At 32.6% G+C, this 17189-nt stretch overlaps 2 protein-coding genes across 14 annotated transcripts; both read right to left on the bottom strand.

Annotated features, from left to right (window-relative positions):
* Positions 1–437: 437 nt before the first annotated feature.
* On the bottom strand, positions 438–3979 carry LOC112784939 (pentatricopeptide repeat-containing protein At4g02750). The gene is made up of 2 exons (XM_025828308.3): positions 2332–3979; positions 438–1957 (listed from the first exon to the last, which is right to left on the bottom strand). Exons 1-2 carry the CDS (start codon positions 3766–3768, stop codon positions 1151–1153), a joined length of 2244 nt encoding a protein of 747 aa, XP_025684093.1. The 5' UTR covers positions 3769–3979; the 3' UTR covers positions 438–1150.
* Positions 3980–4923: 944 nt separating this feature from the next.
* On the bottom strand, positions 4924–13531 carry LOC112782598 (probable serine/threonine-protein kinase SIS8). Of its 13 annotated transcripts, none has more exons than XR_011878267.1 (14): positions 12804–13526; positions 11813–12250; positions 11500–11603; positions 9867–11107; positions 9695–9735; positions 9166–9234; positions 8466–8566; positions 8111–8189; positions 7905–8003; positions 7750–7818; positions 7358–7407; positions 6192–6336; positions 5825–6001; positions 4924–5548 (listed from the first exon to the last, which is right to left on the bottom strand). XR_011878267.1 is itself a non-coding variant. In XM_072229399.1 (14 exons), exons 3-14 carry the CDS (start codon positions 11927–11929, stop codon positions 5419–5421), a joined length of 2277 nt encoding a protein of 758 aa, XP_072085500.1. In that variant the 5' UTR covers positions 11930–11946; positions 12014–12250; positions 12804–13512; the 3' UTR covers positions 4924–5418. The 13 variants fall into 13 exon arrangements, 7 of the variants coding, with proteins under 7 accessions (XP_072085500.1, XP_072085502.1, XP_072085501.1 ...); XR_011878268.1 differs by having other exon boundaries at positions 6255–6336; XM_072229399.1 differs by lacking the exon at positions 6192–6336 and having other exon boundaries at positions 11813–11946; positions 12014–12250; positions 12804–13512.
* Positions 13532–17189: the final 3658 nt, after the last annotated feature.

The following is a 17189-nucleotide window of genomic DNA, read 5'->3' as shown; positions in this document are numbered from 1 at the left end:
AAAGCATGTGATTTAAAAAGTTGTTACAACAACTTGGATAGACTTAGATAAAAATTTTGTTTGGATGTAGAATTTTTATTCATTAAAAAAATAATTAATACAATACAAATCACAATCAAATCGAATAAAATTTTATTAAATTGAAAAATTAAAATCAATCTGAAACAAATAGTAACAAATTATATCGATTTTGTTTTTTAAATTATTCCAAACATCCCTACATTCTAATCTTATTAATTTAAACAAGATAAATATACACATAACTATAAACGAAATCTTATATACCCAAAAGTACAGCCATCATATATTTGTAATTTTATTTTTCAACTCATTTTCAATATGTATTTTTGTATTTAAACGTGTATTCTCTACGAATGTCTAATTTAGTACTTGATTTTTTGTGTATACCTAAATTGTAACATTGTTGAACTTAAATATGGGTTGTTCATTGTTTTGATTATTTTTTCATTGATTATTTTTTCAATCACACTACATTGAAATCTGAGGTATCCAACTAACTGGTGTTCATTGAACTTAACTGGTGTTTAACGAAACCATTCATCTTTGGTTCTTATAATCCAGCTTATTGAGAATGCAAAGAATAGTATTGGTTTTTTTGGACATTTTCATTCAAATACCTTGTTCGGACTTCACAATCTTGTTTGCTCTAGACCACTTTTTACTCTTAACAATTTCTTCTTGTCAAAGGGTACAGTTGTGCTCCTCAAATTCAGAATCGAGGTATGCTTTCTGCTGACACCATGGTTCTAAGTCTTGGATATCATCATCTGCTTGATTTTCAATTTTATGAATAAACTTTGCAGGCAGTATCAAGGTTGTGTTAGATGAAAACATGTCAGCATCAGGTGTACCAGAAATGAATACAGCTGCCTCATCTAGCGAATCAGAATCAGGACTTTGGAAGCTCTCAAATTCAAAGCTGAAGTCAATGCTGAAAGCCAGAATTCATTCTGAAAAGAAACGGGCTCACTGATTCCACAATCAGATTATAATTTTGCGGCGGGTGCAGTACTTGGACATTAATTCCGCCACGAACGAAGCGTCCATCAATGAACTTCTCAGTGCTACTTCTTAGCAACTCTTTCATGACATTAATCTCCTCATCTTTTTAATAATATTCTCTCCACTCTTACCAATAATCTCCACAAGAACAAATTCCGTTACTGAAGTGATGAAAGCGATGGGAGTCCCTCAAGATTATCAACCTTCCAACAATCTTGGATATGTGTTTGATGGCATTATGACAGTCTTGACACACACGCAAGTTTTTCATGACACGTATCGGTCTGTCAGCAGGTATGGTCAGAATTCCAAATGCTACAGCTAATTTCTCACTGTGATACTTGAGCATGTGCTCCTTTTCTTCCTCTTCCACATCATGCAGAACCAATTTGGTTGATGGAACATACCCATCAAGCTTCATTTTCTGATCTAACTCTTCTAAGAAAGCATATATTTTGTCTCTTTCTGGGTGGACGCGGTCCCCAACTGTGAATTTATGAATTTTGTTTTGTACCTCAACCCAACTATACCCCGGTACTTTCTGCACACAGGCGTCCCTCAATTTTGATCTCATCTTACCAACATCGACCCATCTGCCTGAAGTTGCATATAGATTTGAAAGAAGGACATACATTCCTGTGTTATGAGGCTCCATCTTGAAAACCATCTCAGCAGCCTTTTCAGCCAGCTCTGTATTGCCATGAATACGGCTAGCACCTAGTAGAGTACCCCATGCTGCAGCACTTGGTTCAAAAGGCATGCTTCTCATTAAGTTTTGTGCTTCTTCCAGGCGCCCAGCTCTACCAAGAAGATCAATCATGCAAGCATAATGTCTTGGATTTGGTGTTATACCATAAATCTCATTCATTGAATAAAAATATTCAGTTCCCTTGTCAATCAAGCCAGTATGACTACAGGCAGACAGAACACCCACCTGAACAATGGTAAAAAGAAGAATATTGCAATATTTAATTACACGAGAAAAACCTATAAGCAAAGCAACTATTAACAAAGTTGTATCTATGGAAAGACGGTAAATGCATGACTCCCTTTAGAGCAGGGAGTACCTATATGAAAACTCATGAGATAAATAGGTGGTTAAATAAATAATAAGAATGATATTATCCTACGCAAATGAATTTCTTAATATTTAATAAATATAAACAGGACTATCGATCTCTTATGTACAAAGGGTGAGGTAAAAACAAAAATTGAAAGTACCATGAAAAAAATGAAGTGCCGATGACAGTGGATCATGACAGCCATGGTAGTAGAAATTCATGTTAAGGATAAAATTTAAATGCATACCATTGTAATTTCATCTGGTTTAACACCTGCTTTGTTCATCGACTCGAATACTGATAAGGCCTGTTTGCCAAATCCATGCCTAGCATAACCAGCTAACATTGTGTTCCAAGAGACGATGTCTTTCTCTTCTATTGCTTCAAACATATCATAAGCTTCGTCTATGCTGCCACATTTAAAATACATTGCAAGAAGTGCATTCCCAACAAAACACCCTGTCTCATATCCCGTCTTCACCGCTTGCCCGTGAACTTGTTTCCCTAATTCCAAAGCTGCAATATCAGCACAAGAGCTCAAAGCACAACTAAAGGTACCCCTATTTAAACTTTCTCCATCTCGTTTCATCGCAACAAACATGTTCAAAGCCTCTTCATAATGACCAGTCTGAGCATAACCAGCAATTATAGCTGCCCAAGACACAGAATCACGCTGAGGCATCTTATCAAACAAGTTCCTAGCCTGGGTTATATCATCATTCTGACAATATCCAGTAATCATGGTATTCCATGAACTAATATTCCGACAAGGCATTGCCTCAAACAAGTCCCTTGCTATGTCCATTTCCTTGCTCTGCACATATCCGGCAACCATTGCATTGTATGAGACCTCATTTTTCAATGGCATTTCATCAAAAATCCTTCTTGCTTCATCCAACATCCCATTCTGTGTATATCCCGACACCATTGCTGTCCACGAGAACACATCCCGTATTGGACACTCATTGAACAATCTCCTGGCTTCCAGCATATCTCCATCCTGGGTATAACCAGTAATCATAGTATTCCACGAAATGTTATCCCTAACAGGCATCTGGTCAAAAAGCCGCCTAGCACCACCTAACATGTTCCTCTTCAAATACCCAGCCATCAAACAATTCCAAGAAATCAAATCCCAGTTTGACTTGGACTCAAACAAGCGACAAGCCTCCTCGAATTTTCCGTTCTGAACATAAGCTGCGAGCAGCCCATTCCACGAGATGGAATTCTTTTCAGGCATGTTCTCAAACACCTCTCTTGCATCGTCTACATAGCCATTCTGGGCATACCCAGAGAGCATGGCATTCCAGGACACAACATCCTTTTGGGGCATTCGTTCAAACAGCTTGCGGGCATCACCGAGCCTCCGATTCCTGATGTATCCAGTAAGCATGACATTCCAGGAAAACAAATCCCTTTGGGGCATTTTGTCGAACAGGTTGGTTGCAAGGTGGAAGTGGCCGTTCCTGAGGTAGCCGGAGATCATGGTGTTGTAGGAGACGGAGGTTCGATGAGGCATCGAGTCGAATAAGCGGAGGGCTGAGTCGCATTCGCCATTGCGCATGTGAGTGGAGATAGCCTTGTTCCATTTCAAAATCTCTGCGTCTGTGGAAGGAGATTGTTGCTTCTTCTTCTTTCTCAAGCTGAAACTACCTAACTGTTTTCGAACAGAGTTCCCGCGCATTATATGATTAATAATAATTTTTATTGTGACGATTTAATTCAATACTATCATCACTGCTATTCGGACAGATAACATTATTATGAAATTGCTAACTGATGAAGAAGAATGAAAGAATAAAATAGTTAGACAGTGATAACCAATCTACAAAATAAAATATAAACATTTTGCTGATGAGTAAAGCAAGATGGCCGAGGATAAATCTCTCTCTTTCAATTAATATTGATGCTGGTTACAAAGCATTTAATCACATTTATTCTTTTAAATAATTATTTATTTAATATTTATATAAAAATTAGTTATTTTTATTAAAAAACACTTAGTAATAGACTTAGGGCTGGTTTGGGTGAGTTTTTAAAAAAAGATCTTTTTTTGAGTTATCTTTTTTTAAAAGATCTTATAGAGAAGTAAAAGTAATTTTATGTTTGGATATCTCATATAAAAAGGTTTTTTTATCTATCAATTATGTTTGGGTATAACAGTATAAAAGTACTTTTTTGTTTATTTATTACATAAAAAACATCTTTTTTTTTAAGGAAAAAAGATCTTTTAAAAAAAATGTAAATTACAGCTTCTCAAAAAAGATCTTTTTTTTTATTTTACTAGTGCTTTTACTTTTACTACTAAAAATTTGCCAAACACGTTAAAAAATAAAAAAAGATCTTTTTTCATTGAAAAAAGATCTTTTTTTTAACAAAATAATGGCGCCCAAACATGCACTTATTTACACTAATAATTTCTTAAAATTAAATTAAAAAAAATTGAATTAAGAAAATTTTGTATCTTTATTCCTGTTTACTATATCTTTAGTCCATTACTATTAGTTTGCTCCCCCTTGACTAGCCGAGTTACCGAGTTGATTGCATGGCAATCAAACCAGACCGATGGCCATTACCGGTTTCTTCAGTTGAACCGACTGTTTTGGTTCAATTTTGACAACTATCGTCATATACATTCCTTCCATCTATTTTGATCTAGAGAAAACGGTGTAAACTGATACTCTAAATTTACAGTACTTGTTGGAAAGAAACGCCTCCATCAATCATCATACTTAATTGCTAATCTGGTGCAATGGAGCAACTTCAACATTGTACTCTACAAGTGCCAAAATCAGCACCCTTCTCTCCAAACACCCAAAGTATTCATCAGGAAAGAGAATGCAAGAAACCATATCCAATAATCAAAAGCACATGAATGTGCATAAACAGAGAAAAGGAAGGAAATACTAGTAATTGAAGCACATTTACATGGTCACTAATTATGTAATAACAGTACAGCAGCAAACAAATTTCACTTGTTGCTATGCCTTCCTTTCCTTTCTTTTCTTTTCAAGTTACACTTAGAGCTGCAACTATCATAGTTATTCTATGGACATCAAAACTTAAAAACTGATTGATTACAACATTTTCCCAAAGAATTTTGTACAAAACAAATGGTACAACCTGGCAATGATTGCACAAGAGAATAGAGTCGGTGAGGAATCAAGCAGAAAACAAAGGAAAGGAGCAAGAGTAGTCCAGTGACAGTGTACGTTAGACGATGATCTTCAACCATTCAGTTTCTTTGATTCCAAATGGCAAAATACTCTACAACTTGCCCTCAATTTTTTACCAGCAAAATTAAAGATTCAGTTAGCTGTATAATGTTCTACTATCATGCAGGGCCTTCGGCAGCTCTGGATGACTGACCACTTGTTCTTACCACTTGAGAACCAGTAATGGGCTTCTGCAATGGCTTCAAAGCAGCCATAATTTCGGCAAACGTGGGTCTCAACTTTGGATCTCTGTAATACAAAATGCAGCATATCTGGTCATGCATAACATAAGTAAATGAAATGTACTATCACAGACATATATACGTGTATTTATACCCTTTAAACGATCAAATTCACAGTTATGCATCTATCTGTAAGTAAAGATTTGAATCATAAATCAACACTATTTCTCAGACGTCAGACTATGGCACAGTAACATTCTATCTGGTTTAATGAAAACAACAATAACATATCCTGGTCACTAGTGAGAATGGAGGGTCAAAATTATTGAAATGTTACACTCACGTCTGCCAGCATTGCCTGATGATATCTGCCACTGCAGGGTCCACATCATCTGGAATGTCAAGACGCCGATGTTGGAAACCAACAGCACCAACAACTTGCATTGGATTCATTCCTTCCCATGGTTGCTGCAGTGTAGAGAGTTCCCACAATATAACCCCAAAGCTATACACATCACACCTAGAAAATGCATCACAACTTGTAATCATTATAAAAGCAATGATGATTTAAATTGCAAAGCCAATGAGAGGATAGATCTGAGATAAGGGAGCCAGTTCATGACGCTAACAGAAATCATCAAAGTAAACAGGCTTCACTATTTCTTTCAGTTGATAAAAGAAGGAACTTTGCGAGAGAGAAAGGGAATTACAACAATGCTTCGCCGAAAAGAAATAAGTAAACAAAGTGAGCCTGAAGAGAAGCTGTCAGATACCATATTCTAATTCCTTAAACACATTCTTCAATTTATAGTCCAGAACCCTCCATATAGCATCCCTAGTTATCTCTACACAATTCTGTAACCAAGCAGGCATGGAGAATAATAATAATAATAATAATACTCAACAAAGTATGAAATATATCCATTAAATTGTCTATTTATATTCGACATATGCTAATGTAAACAACATAAAACATATCATAGCAACAGCCTAAAATGTATTGGCAAGCACAAGGATTAATCTTCAAGTAAATAAAGAGAGAAAGGAACTGTATTTAGTTTTAATAACACCTTCCTCTCCCTTAGTCAAATTAAGAAATAATAATAATAATAATAATAATAATAATAATAATAATAATAATAATAATAATAATAATACTCAACAAAGTATGAAATATATCCATTAAATTGTCTATTTATATTCAACATATGCTAATGTAAACAACATAAAACATATCATAGCAACAGCCTAAAATGTATTGGCAAGCACAAGGATTAATCTTCAAGTAAATAAAGAGAGAAAGGAACTGTATTTAGTTTTAATAACACCTTCCTCTCCCTTAGTCAAATTAAGAAATACCAAGAATAATAATAATAATAATAATAATAATAATAATAATAATAATAATAATAATAATAATAATAATACTCAACAAAGTATGAAATATATCCATTAAATTGTCTATTTATATTCAACATATGCTAATGTAAACAACATAAAACATATCATAGCAACAGCCTAAAATGTATTGGCAAGCACAAGGATTAATCTTCAAGTAAATAAAGAGAGAAAGGAACTGTATTTAGTTTTAATAACACCTTCCTCTCCCTTAGTCAAATTAAAAAATACCAATAATAATAATAATAATAATAATACTCAACAAAGTATGAAATATATCCATTAAATTGTCTATTTATATTCAACATATGCTAATGTAAACAACATAAAACATATCATAGCAACAGCCTAAAATGTATTGGCAAGCACAAGGATTAATCTTCAAGTAAATAAAGAGAGAAAGGAACTGTATTTAGTTTTAATAACACCTTCCTCTCCCTTAGTCAAATTAAGAAATACCAAGAATAATAAAGCTTACTTTTCATTGGAAAGCTCATTTCTTAAGACTTCTGGAGCCATCCACTCAGCCTGAAGCATATAATACATAATGAAGTAACTAGCATACCCAATAGCAGTCTTGAAGTTTCATTTCATCAATGCAGACAATACAATGATAATGCAAGAAAATGAAGGCCCTAATAAGGAGCTCTAAGAAAACAGTACCTAAAGGCAACAGGCAGAAGTTCCAAAAAGGGGAAGAAAACCCTCGGTCTTTTGAAAATACTGTTTAATACTTCTAATTGTTAAAAGCTATAGCAAGTGTCTGGATTAGCCAATGTTTATATTATAGTATGAAGGAACTAATCAATAAAAAAAGGGGGAATATGATAGCTGTTGGACGCGGAAAATAAAAATTATGATTGTGCTTACCGTTCCTGCAGTTGATCTGGAAGAAAGGAATGTACTATGCTTCATTCGTGATAAACCAAAATCACAAACCTATTCAAAAAACAGAAATTATGATATACCACATCAAAAAATAGCATTCACCATGCTTTAACATTAACACAAGATTTGATTGCCACCTTTACAACCCAGTTTTTGTCTACAAGAAGATTAGGGGACTTCAAATCACGATGCACTATTACTGGAGAGCAGCTGTGCAAATAGTTCATTCCACGAGCCTAAATAGTCAGAAGAGACATATTATATCAAGTGAGATTCAGTTGTCACTATATTAATAATTTGCTATGACTATGGATTTTACTTAAAAAATAAAAAATTTCCCTACAGCATCTAAGGCCATCCTCAACCGCCTTCGCTCATCTAGTTGATTGTTAGGTCGGTGAATTAACCTATACAAACTCCCTCTGCAAAAGACAATCTACATCTCATTATTTGGGAAAGAAAAGGGAAAAGGCGTCAACCATTCAATCAGCCTGCATAGGGTTGGATTAGGCTAACAATAAATTTAGCCCAACCTTAATATTATATCTAGAAAGCATTTTTATAGATAATATTATATTTAGAAAGCATTTTTATAGATGTAGCATTAGTCTTCTCATAGAGTAGTGGTAGAGAATAGACATCCAAAATGTTGGAAATCTACAATCTTGGGTCCAGCGCAGAAAATGAAGAAAAGTTACCTAGGAAGAAATTCAGTAACAATAGAAAGATTTGGTGGCCGGGTTACAGCTCCCATGAAGAGAACAACATTTGGATGCCTTAGTCTCTTCATTATTTGGACCTATTGCAATTTACATTATAAATCAAATAAGAACATCAGTCATCCTCCCACAGAAAGAAGTATTCAAAATTCAAAAGGGAGCCATGCATTATGTAAACAAGACAGTAGACAAACAAAACAACCAATGCTAAAAAATGTTTGCAGAAGTAAAACAAAAGTACTTCTGAAAGTATTTTGAATTAGTGAATCTTGATAAAAAAAAAATAGAATTATTACATATAATTAGTCAAGTAGTTTCTAGACATGACAAAACATGTAATTCAGCTGGTCAAAGTAGTTAAGCCTGTTAATTTTAATAACTTTCCAACTTCAATTTACCACAGAAGATAACAGAAGAAGTTTCATCAGATAAACATGATAATTGAATGAGATGATGTTGGAGAGTTCTCAAAGTTTTTATATAGTGCTTTAGTTTGACAAAAGGCCCATCAATAATAGTGAATTATACAAATATGTGGTAGAAGAATTTTGGATGGCACCCTAATGTTACTGTTGGTGGACTGAGACTTGGGAACAATTATACATCTCTAGATAATCAACTGGGAGTACAAATGAGTAGAAGTTGCCAAATAAACAGTGGGAAGTAGAGTAGCCTATACCTCACTTTTGAACTCTTCAAGTAATTCACCGGAGATAACTTGATCTAGAAACCTCTTTACAGCAACTTCCTACAGATGAAAAGAGCAGAAACATGTTTGTATATAACTAAATATGCATAAAAAGGTCTATAATTTACAAGATAATAGGAAAACATTCACAAGATCACGGATAACAATGAATGGGAGAAGCCAATTCAGGTAACAGCCTAGAAGTAAAGTTGGCATTTTAAACAGATGATTACTTTGAACAGAAAGAAAAATGAATCGAAAACACTTTCAATTAATAAAATTAGGTTTTTAATTTTTTTCACTTGGACTTACAAAACAGAAGCATTTAGTTGACATTTGATTGTCAACAAAGCAATAGATGTAAAAGAAGTCGCCCAAAAAAAAAAAATAGATGTAAAAGAGATAGCACACATAAGAAAGGGAGAAAAATGATATAATTGAATAGGTTCATATATATATATATATATATATATATAGAGAGAGAGAGAGAGAGAGAGAGAAGACGAAGGGGGAGACTCACAGTTCCATGCCAATCACCGTGGTACACTTCCCCATATGATCCTGCCACAAAAAATATGGCACACAGTCGCAATCAAGTCTTTCAATGTAATACAAGATAAATAAAAGTGCATGTAAGTGTATGCATAGAAGCAGCATGCAAAACAATGTGGAGAGCAATAAACAGTTAATACCAAGCCCAATACGCTCGCCAATCATGATTTCCTCCCATGGAATGTCATACTCAGCAACATCATCTAGGGCAGAATCCGATTTTGCACTATCACTTCTTGCTGATCTATCAGATATTCTCTCGCCCTCTGAGTTTGCTCCTAAAGCAACATGCTCTCCGTCACTATTACCCCTCAGATCATGACCAAAACCCTCTGCATCTGCATCACTTCGACTACCCTGCTCATACTGTTTATTGACAGCGGCAGTGGTTGCTACTACAGCTGCAGCAGTAGCAGTGGCAGCTGCTGCTACTGGAATCTCAAGATTTGAATCAGTGCTTGACTTCGCCACAGCAACTACCATAGAAGATGCAACAACAGCAGCGGCGGCAGCAGCAGCCGCAGCAACTGGGACATTTTTCCCATATTTTACCTGAGTTGCTTCTGCCTGAGACGATATTTGCTGTCCAGTAGCCTCCCTTGTATCAAGAGGTAAGTTGACTCCCAAACCCTCTAAAGGCTTAGAATGGTCCAGCTGACTGCGAGGACTTGCTTTGGCATGTACTCTCTGAAGGGGCAAAGGAGGTAAAAACTGAGCAAGACCTTGATTATCATCAACCTTAGTTTCTTGCTGTATACGTCCCTGTTTTGATTCACCTTTTTCATCAACTGGAAAATTTGCCTCAGATGGGGAACCTAGCTGCTCCTGATAAACTTCAGTAAATAGGTTTGGAGGAGCAACAACGCCACTTTCAAGTAAAACATCATGAAGCTTTTGAGCTAATTTAGGGTTCTCCTTTGCAGCATCAATCATATATTGGGAGACATCTTTAACTTTCATTCCATGCACTGCAGGGGAACTGATCCCTTCAGTCCAAGAAGGAGATCTTCCATGCATATATGGATAATTAAGTCTGCTAGGAGATTCTCTCACTATGACCTTTTCCACATTACTAACACCTTTGAATTTATCTATGGCATTCTTTACTTCTTCCCTGCCTGTAGTGGGACTGATTACATCAGATGCTTTCCCTGCATGGACAGAATGTTTTGATCTGTTTCCTTTATCTTGAGTCCCAAAGTCTAGAGTTCCATCAAATGAACTTCCAACCCCACTGCCAAATGATGCCATACGAGAGGAGTCAAGGTCTCTTGATGAAGGAGTAGCTACAAAAGAAGATTCATCATAGTCAATGTGTGATCCAGCTGCATCAGAAGGAATAAGTGTTCCTGGATCAGCCATCAGGTCAACAATGTACTCCCTGAAATTCATATCAAACGCAACTTATAGATACATAATAACAAGGCTTTGCATCTCCCACTTTAGAAAATTACAACAACAAAAATAAAGAACTTTCAGCTACAGACAAATATAAGTGAGTAATTGAAAAAGTTAATCGAATGACACATAACGGAAGGCAAAAAAGATCAGCACATGGACTAATGACAAAATACATCTTCTATGGTATAGAACATTATACAATGGATGAAGCACTGAACATAAATTCTCATCAAACTATTGATGACGACGTAACAAGTAAAGCAATGCATGCGAGCATTAAGTTTTTTTAGTCTCCAAGACCATGAAGAGAACCACATACAAACAAAACAATTCAGCTTCCTTGTATCGCCAGAATACACATCTGATAGTTACCTCCCGTCATCAATCTTGACAAAGTTCATAGCCACATCGTCGGATCCTGTATATTGTAGTCCTTTCACCAGCTGACATGGGATGCCCACACTATCAGCTAAAACCTACACACAATATAGAGGAAACATTTTTATTAAAAATGATGATGGAATCTCATTACACATTGTGATGATGGCTAATTCTGTTAATGTGATCTAAGAATTTCGTATTGGCACAAATCTCACTTATTGTAGTACCAAGGCTTACGTCAATGACGGATGGGATTATTCTTATTTGAAATGCAAATCAGTTAAGAAAATGTTGGGGCAAGTACCTTAAACAACAAGGCACGATGCCTAGCCAATCCTATGGTCAGTGAGCCCAGTGGTAACACCATACTACCAAGGGTTGCTTTTAGACTGTAAGTGAGACTCCTCCAGGCTCTTGCCATGCTTTCAGGATCTTCAACTGGTCCACCCATGTAGTCAGCCACTAAGATAGCAAGCTTATGCACCAAATTACTATCTACAACTACCTCAAAATCTTTTCTTGCCTTAGCTGCCAGCTCTTGGGCCTCCTGCTCGAGTTTCAACAAACTGGAATCTGCAGCCCTATTGACCAAGATTGCTTCCCAAGTGACAGAATCTGAAGTTGATGTTCCTTGCAGATCCAAAAGGCATGGCATTCTTGCAGAGTTCGACTCGGTCACAGTCCCATACAGATCATAGAAACCATCCGAGATCTTGTCATCAAAACCAAGAGCATTGTAATTCTGTGAAGCACATAAATCTACGATATGAGATAAGTTAGAAAGGAGTTAATGTAGGACAAATTAGAGATAAAATCATGATGTGTCTATCCTAGTAAACATTGCTAAGCAGGTGCCTCAAAGCCTACCCATTTTAAGATTATATTATCCTTTTCTTTCTTTGATCCGAGATTAACAGAGATTGGACATTCATACATCAATCATCTAGGGAGGCCGGCACCGTTTACTTAAAAGGTTTCTTAAAGGACAGGTTATCTAACAGCACCACTCAATGATCAGAATGTCTATTAATTATAACAATGCCAAAATCCTGGCAACAAGAGATCCTCTATCTTTCTCTTGATAAATTTCCTTCTGCTATACACACTCTCTCTCTCTCAAACAGAAATCGAAGCTTCAGATTATGTAAATGAAGTACCATCCCTGCATGAGAATCGACATATCTTCAAAAAAATAATGTTCTTCCAAATTCTTTTGTTCATGTCCATAATTGAAACAGCAACAATGAAAACTGAACCTAAAGTGAATGGAGTTAAAAGTGGATAGAGACGATTACCCAGTACCGATATGAAACGACTTGTGCCGGCGTGTTATGAGGATCACAGGATCCCAAACTAATCTGCTTAACAGCTTCAATCTGAACGGCCTCAGGATCCTCCCTTGCACTAAGCTCTAAAGCAAGTTGTATCTGATATTCTTCTTCTTCGTCGTCGTCCTCCACTTCAGGTTCCCTAAAAGTGCTAGACGGCGCCGAATCCAAACCGCCACCGGCAAGTGAATCAGAAGGATCCGTCTCCGTCGCCGTCGCCGGAGTCGGAGTCGGAGTCTGCCTATTGGATACAGAATGCAACCAATTAGAAATCTTCTTATTGGACCTTGATGAAGCAGGAGCTTGGTCCTCTTGTGATTGGTTAGTAGTAGGCATGATATGAAGCTTCTTGAGAATGTTCTTCATATCTCGTTGAATTGAGAGAAGGCTAAAGAAGCGGAAACATGTCCCTTATCGGAGGGCGCAAGCATGAATCTCTCACGGTTATGGAGAAAGGAAAGAGTGGAAGCAGAAGACCATAACATAAGAGGCTTCAAGATAGAAAGAGAAAGAGAGAGAGAAGGTAGGAGCAAGTGGGAGGAGAGGGTAGGGGCCACAAGGCATGACACACTACCACTGTTGTGTTGAGAGAGAGAGAGAGAGTTTGGAGGAGGAAGGAGAAGTTTGAAAGGGAAAAGGAAAAGGCGAAGGAAAAAGAGTGTCATTAGAACCAGTCAAGTGCGCAGAAATGGTATAGAAAAATTAACAACTTGCAATAACATACAAAAGTCATTCTTTGTCGACTAAATTATCATCTAACCGTTTTGTAAGGCTGTATTTGTTTAGGAAAAAGCTATCGTTTCTGTCCATTCTTATTTATAATTATATTTTATAAAAGTATTTTTATAGATGTATTTAATAAAAATATTTTTTTATAATTATGTTTAATAAAAGTATCTTTATAAATATATTTTTTAGATGTATCTCTTTATATATATATTTAAAATATAATAATTAATTATTATTAACAATAAATTAGTAGATAATATGTTAATATCCTATACTTTTATTTATGAAAATAAGACACTAAAATAAAAATATAAAAATATAAAATTTCATTTAGACAGAAGAGATATAAATAGATATAATATATTGAAAGACTCAAAATTAATATATTTTGTATTTATTATGATAAGAATAACATAAAAATATTAATAAAAAATATATTTTATTTTTTATTTTTTTATTATTTTTATTAATTTTTTATTATTATATTTTTTGTTTGAAATTTTTTGAATGAAAAAAAATAAATTAAATTTTTATAATTTATTTTAATTTATCACTAAACAAAATACAAAAATATAAAATTTTATATATCTATCTTTTATATTTTATTCTCAGTATCTTATTTTATCTTATTTTCTGGAACAAACGCAACCTAAATTTTCAGTTTTCACGTTGAACAATTATGTTAATTAGATCTTTATTATTTTATAATATTTTATTATATTATTATAAACAAATTTAATTATTTATTTTTATATGTTTCATTATTTCTACATGTCTAATGACTTGTTATTAAGTTAAAAAAATATATGAATTGATACGTAAAATATATACACAAATATATAGTAATTATTTGTTATATAATTATTTTTAATATTTTAATATAATAGTTATCATCTTCATATATAATCATATATCGTAATTCGAATTTTAATTTCTTTTAAAGTTTTATTATAATTTTATATTTTACGTGTTGAATTTATTCTATTAAATTTTAGATAAAAAAAATTTCCTACTATTATATAAAAATATCTTTGTGTGAGTAAAAAATAATGGTCAGAAATTATAATTATTTTTTAATGTTTAAATACATAATTTTTGAAAATATCAAAAATAAAAAATTCAAATATTTTGTATAAAATGTAAAAATAATGATTTTAAGATTTTCAATTATTTTTTAAATAGAAATTCTTGTTTATACTAAAGAAAAATCCTGATTTAAGACAATTAAATAATACAAAATAACAAAAATAAATAAATAATTATAATTAAATATAAAATTAGTATTTTATACTTCTTAAAAAACATGTTTACTTTGAGTATGCTCCTTTTCCCCTTTCAAGTAATCAAACTAACATTATTTGTGTCCTTTGCCATCTTCCAACTACACGACAATTTTCCTTTTATAATCCCAAGTGCCCAACCCATCTCTCCCTCTTTCTATTCACTATTCAATTCAAGCCGCAACCAATTTAATCACACAAATTTTCATAATAATATTGGGGTATATTATATACTCGAATAGTTTCTCAAAAAATTTTGTATTTGACGTTTTCGTCTCTAAAAAATATTATTCCATTGAAGTTTTTAACTTAAAGAAAAATAAGATATATAAGTTTTTATATTAATTATACCTGTTATTTTTATTTAGATAAATAGATCTTAAAAAATATAACGAAAAAATGTATATATTTTATTTTTATAAAATTTAAAAAATTTAACATAATAAAATTTATTTTGAGATAAGAATATCCGACGCAAAAATTTTTAGATACGTAATTGAGTATATATGTTTAGCAGAAATAAAATATATTTTTTATTCCTCGTATTTGTGAATTTTTCTTTTAAAATATCTTTAATATTTAGTTATATTTAATTTTGTTACTAACATTTTTTAATTTGTATCAAAATTACTCCAACATGTTAATTCCATATAAGGCGTCAAGGACAAAATTAAATATTTTTAGAGATAATTTTTACATAAATAAAAACGTTAAAAATAAAATTAAATAAATCAAAAAATTGTGAAACAAAATTGAATAAAATTAAATATTAAAAATATTTTTAAAAATATTAAACGTTAAGAATAAAAAATATACTTTACCCTTTTAGTATTTAATAAATTTCTCGATTACTTATTATTAGGGTTTGGCTAAACATTGTCCCAGTTCCTAAAGACATTCTTTAAAAAATTAAAAGGAAAACAAAGTTTTTGAATATATAAAAAAATTAATTTTTATACACTGTTAGTATAAAAAAATTTACATAAATAATTAATCATGTATTATCATATTAGTAAAACTAATTAATTTTAAATTAAAATTTAAAAAATTATTTAAATACATAAATATAATTAAATAATTATATAAAATACTTTACATTATTAAAATTAAACACTTATAAAAAAATTAAAATTAATATATTTTGTATTTTTATTAAAAATTCAAATTTTTAATTGGTATTTTTAGAACAATTATTAATAAGATCGGTAATTATTCTATATCTTTAAAGGATTTATGTATATATAATGAAAAAATCTAGAGAATCAATTAGAAAAAGTATAGGTACACAATGAAAATATTAAACAATAGGAACAATGGATATATCAGATTTTCAATTCACTAGGTGTGTAGATAGTTATTCTAATATTAAGATTTAGGTGAGTAATTTGGAGTATAGTGTGTTTTATTTAAATTGGACTAATTTTAAGACCCATTGTTCATATTGTTCAAAAAAGTCATTAGTTACTTAACATAATCCAATTAATTATGATATCAGCCAACTCTGCCAACTTTAATGTGGCCACAATAAAAAGACCCAATAATACAAAAAAGATATCTCATAAACAAAAAAAAACATCTCATAATATTACCCACACGACCAAACCAAATCCTAATTTGATTTCTTACTATTATTCACTATAAATAAATGAACTTTTGTATCCATAAAAGATGAAAACGTTGACATATGTACCCACACTAAATCAAAACTAAACTTGTACCCACGCAAGATGCCTTTTGTGTGACAAAAGTACCCTACATGTGTCATGTAGGATACTTTTATCACACGAAAAATATCTTGCGTGGATATAAATTTAGTTTCGATCTAGTGTGGATACATATGTCAGCGTTTTCATCTTTTATGGGTATAGATGGTCATTTATTCTAAACTTCTATTTAAATGCAATAAAAAAGCAATTATACATTAATAATTAATTAATACTTATAAAAACTAACAACATTTACATTAATATGGATATCCACGTATCTTTTATTCACAACAATATGGACTATTCTTTTTTTTTTTTTTTTTTCTGTTTTCCTTTAGAATTTTGAAACTCTAAATAATTTTCAACCTGTTGCTGGTATGATCTACCTAAACATCAATACCAGCTTCATGAAGAGAAAGGCATAAAGATGGATTTCTTTCTATATTTTCATATACAATGATATAATAATGAACACTAAAATATTTACATATTTATACATAGAATAAAGTATATTTTTTATCCTTATTAAAGTTTGTCAAAATTTTAAAAAATACTCATAAACTTTATTTTATTTCAATTTTGTCTTTGAAATTTTTCGATTTATATCAAATATATTCCTGACATTAATTCAGCAACTA

This window comes from Arachis hypogaea, chromosome 20, assembly GCF_003086295.3.
Source record: "Arachis hypogaea cultivar Tifrunner chromosome 20, arahy.Tifrunner.gnm2.J5K5, whole genome shotgun sequence".
Classification (NCBI taxonomy): Eukaryota; Viridiplantae; Streptophyta; class Magnoliopsida; order Fabales; family Fabaceae; genus Arachis; species Arachis hypogaea.
This window is presented reverse-complemented; position numbering and strand designations above follow the sequence as displayed.

What these genes read in the sequence shown, in the direction of transcription:
- LOC112784939 (XM_025828308.3), bottom strand. Translation starts at nt 3,768, where the DNA reads ATGCGCGGGAACTCTGTTCGAAAACAGTTAGGTAGTTTCAGCTTGAGA. An exon ending in AACCAGATGAAATTACAATG is followed by an intron (nt 1,958 to 2,331) that starts GTATGCATTTAA and finishes ACCATTGTTCAG; the next exon opens with GTGGGTGTTCTGTCTGCCTG.
- LOC112782598 (XM_025825064.3), bottom strand. Translation starts at nt 13,202, where the DNA reads ATGAAGAACATTCTCAAGAAGCTTCATATCATGCCTACTACTAACCAA. An exon ending in GTTACTGAATTTCTTCCTAG is followed by an intron (nt 8,190 to 8,465) that starts GTAACTTTTCTT and finishes TGTCTTTTGCAG; the next exon opens with AGGGAGTTTGTATAGGTTAA. An exon ending in TGAGGATGGCCTTAGATGCT is followed by an intron (nt 8,004 to 8,110) that starts GTAGGGAAATTT and finishes CTGACTATTTAG; the next exon opens with GCTCGTGGAATGAACTATTT.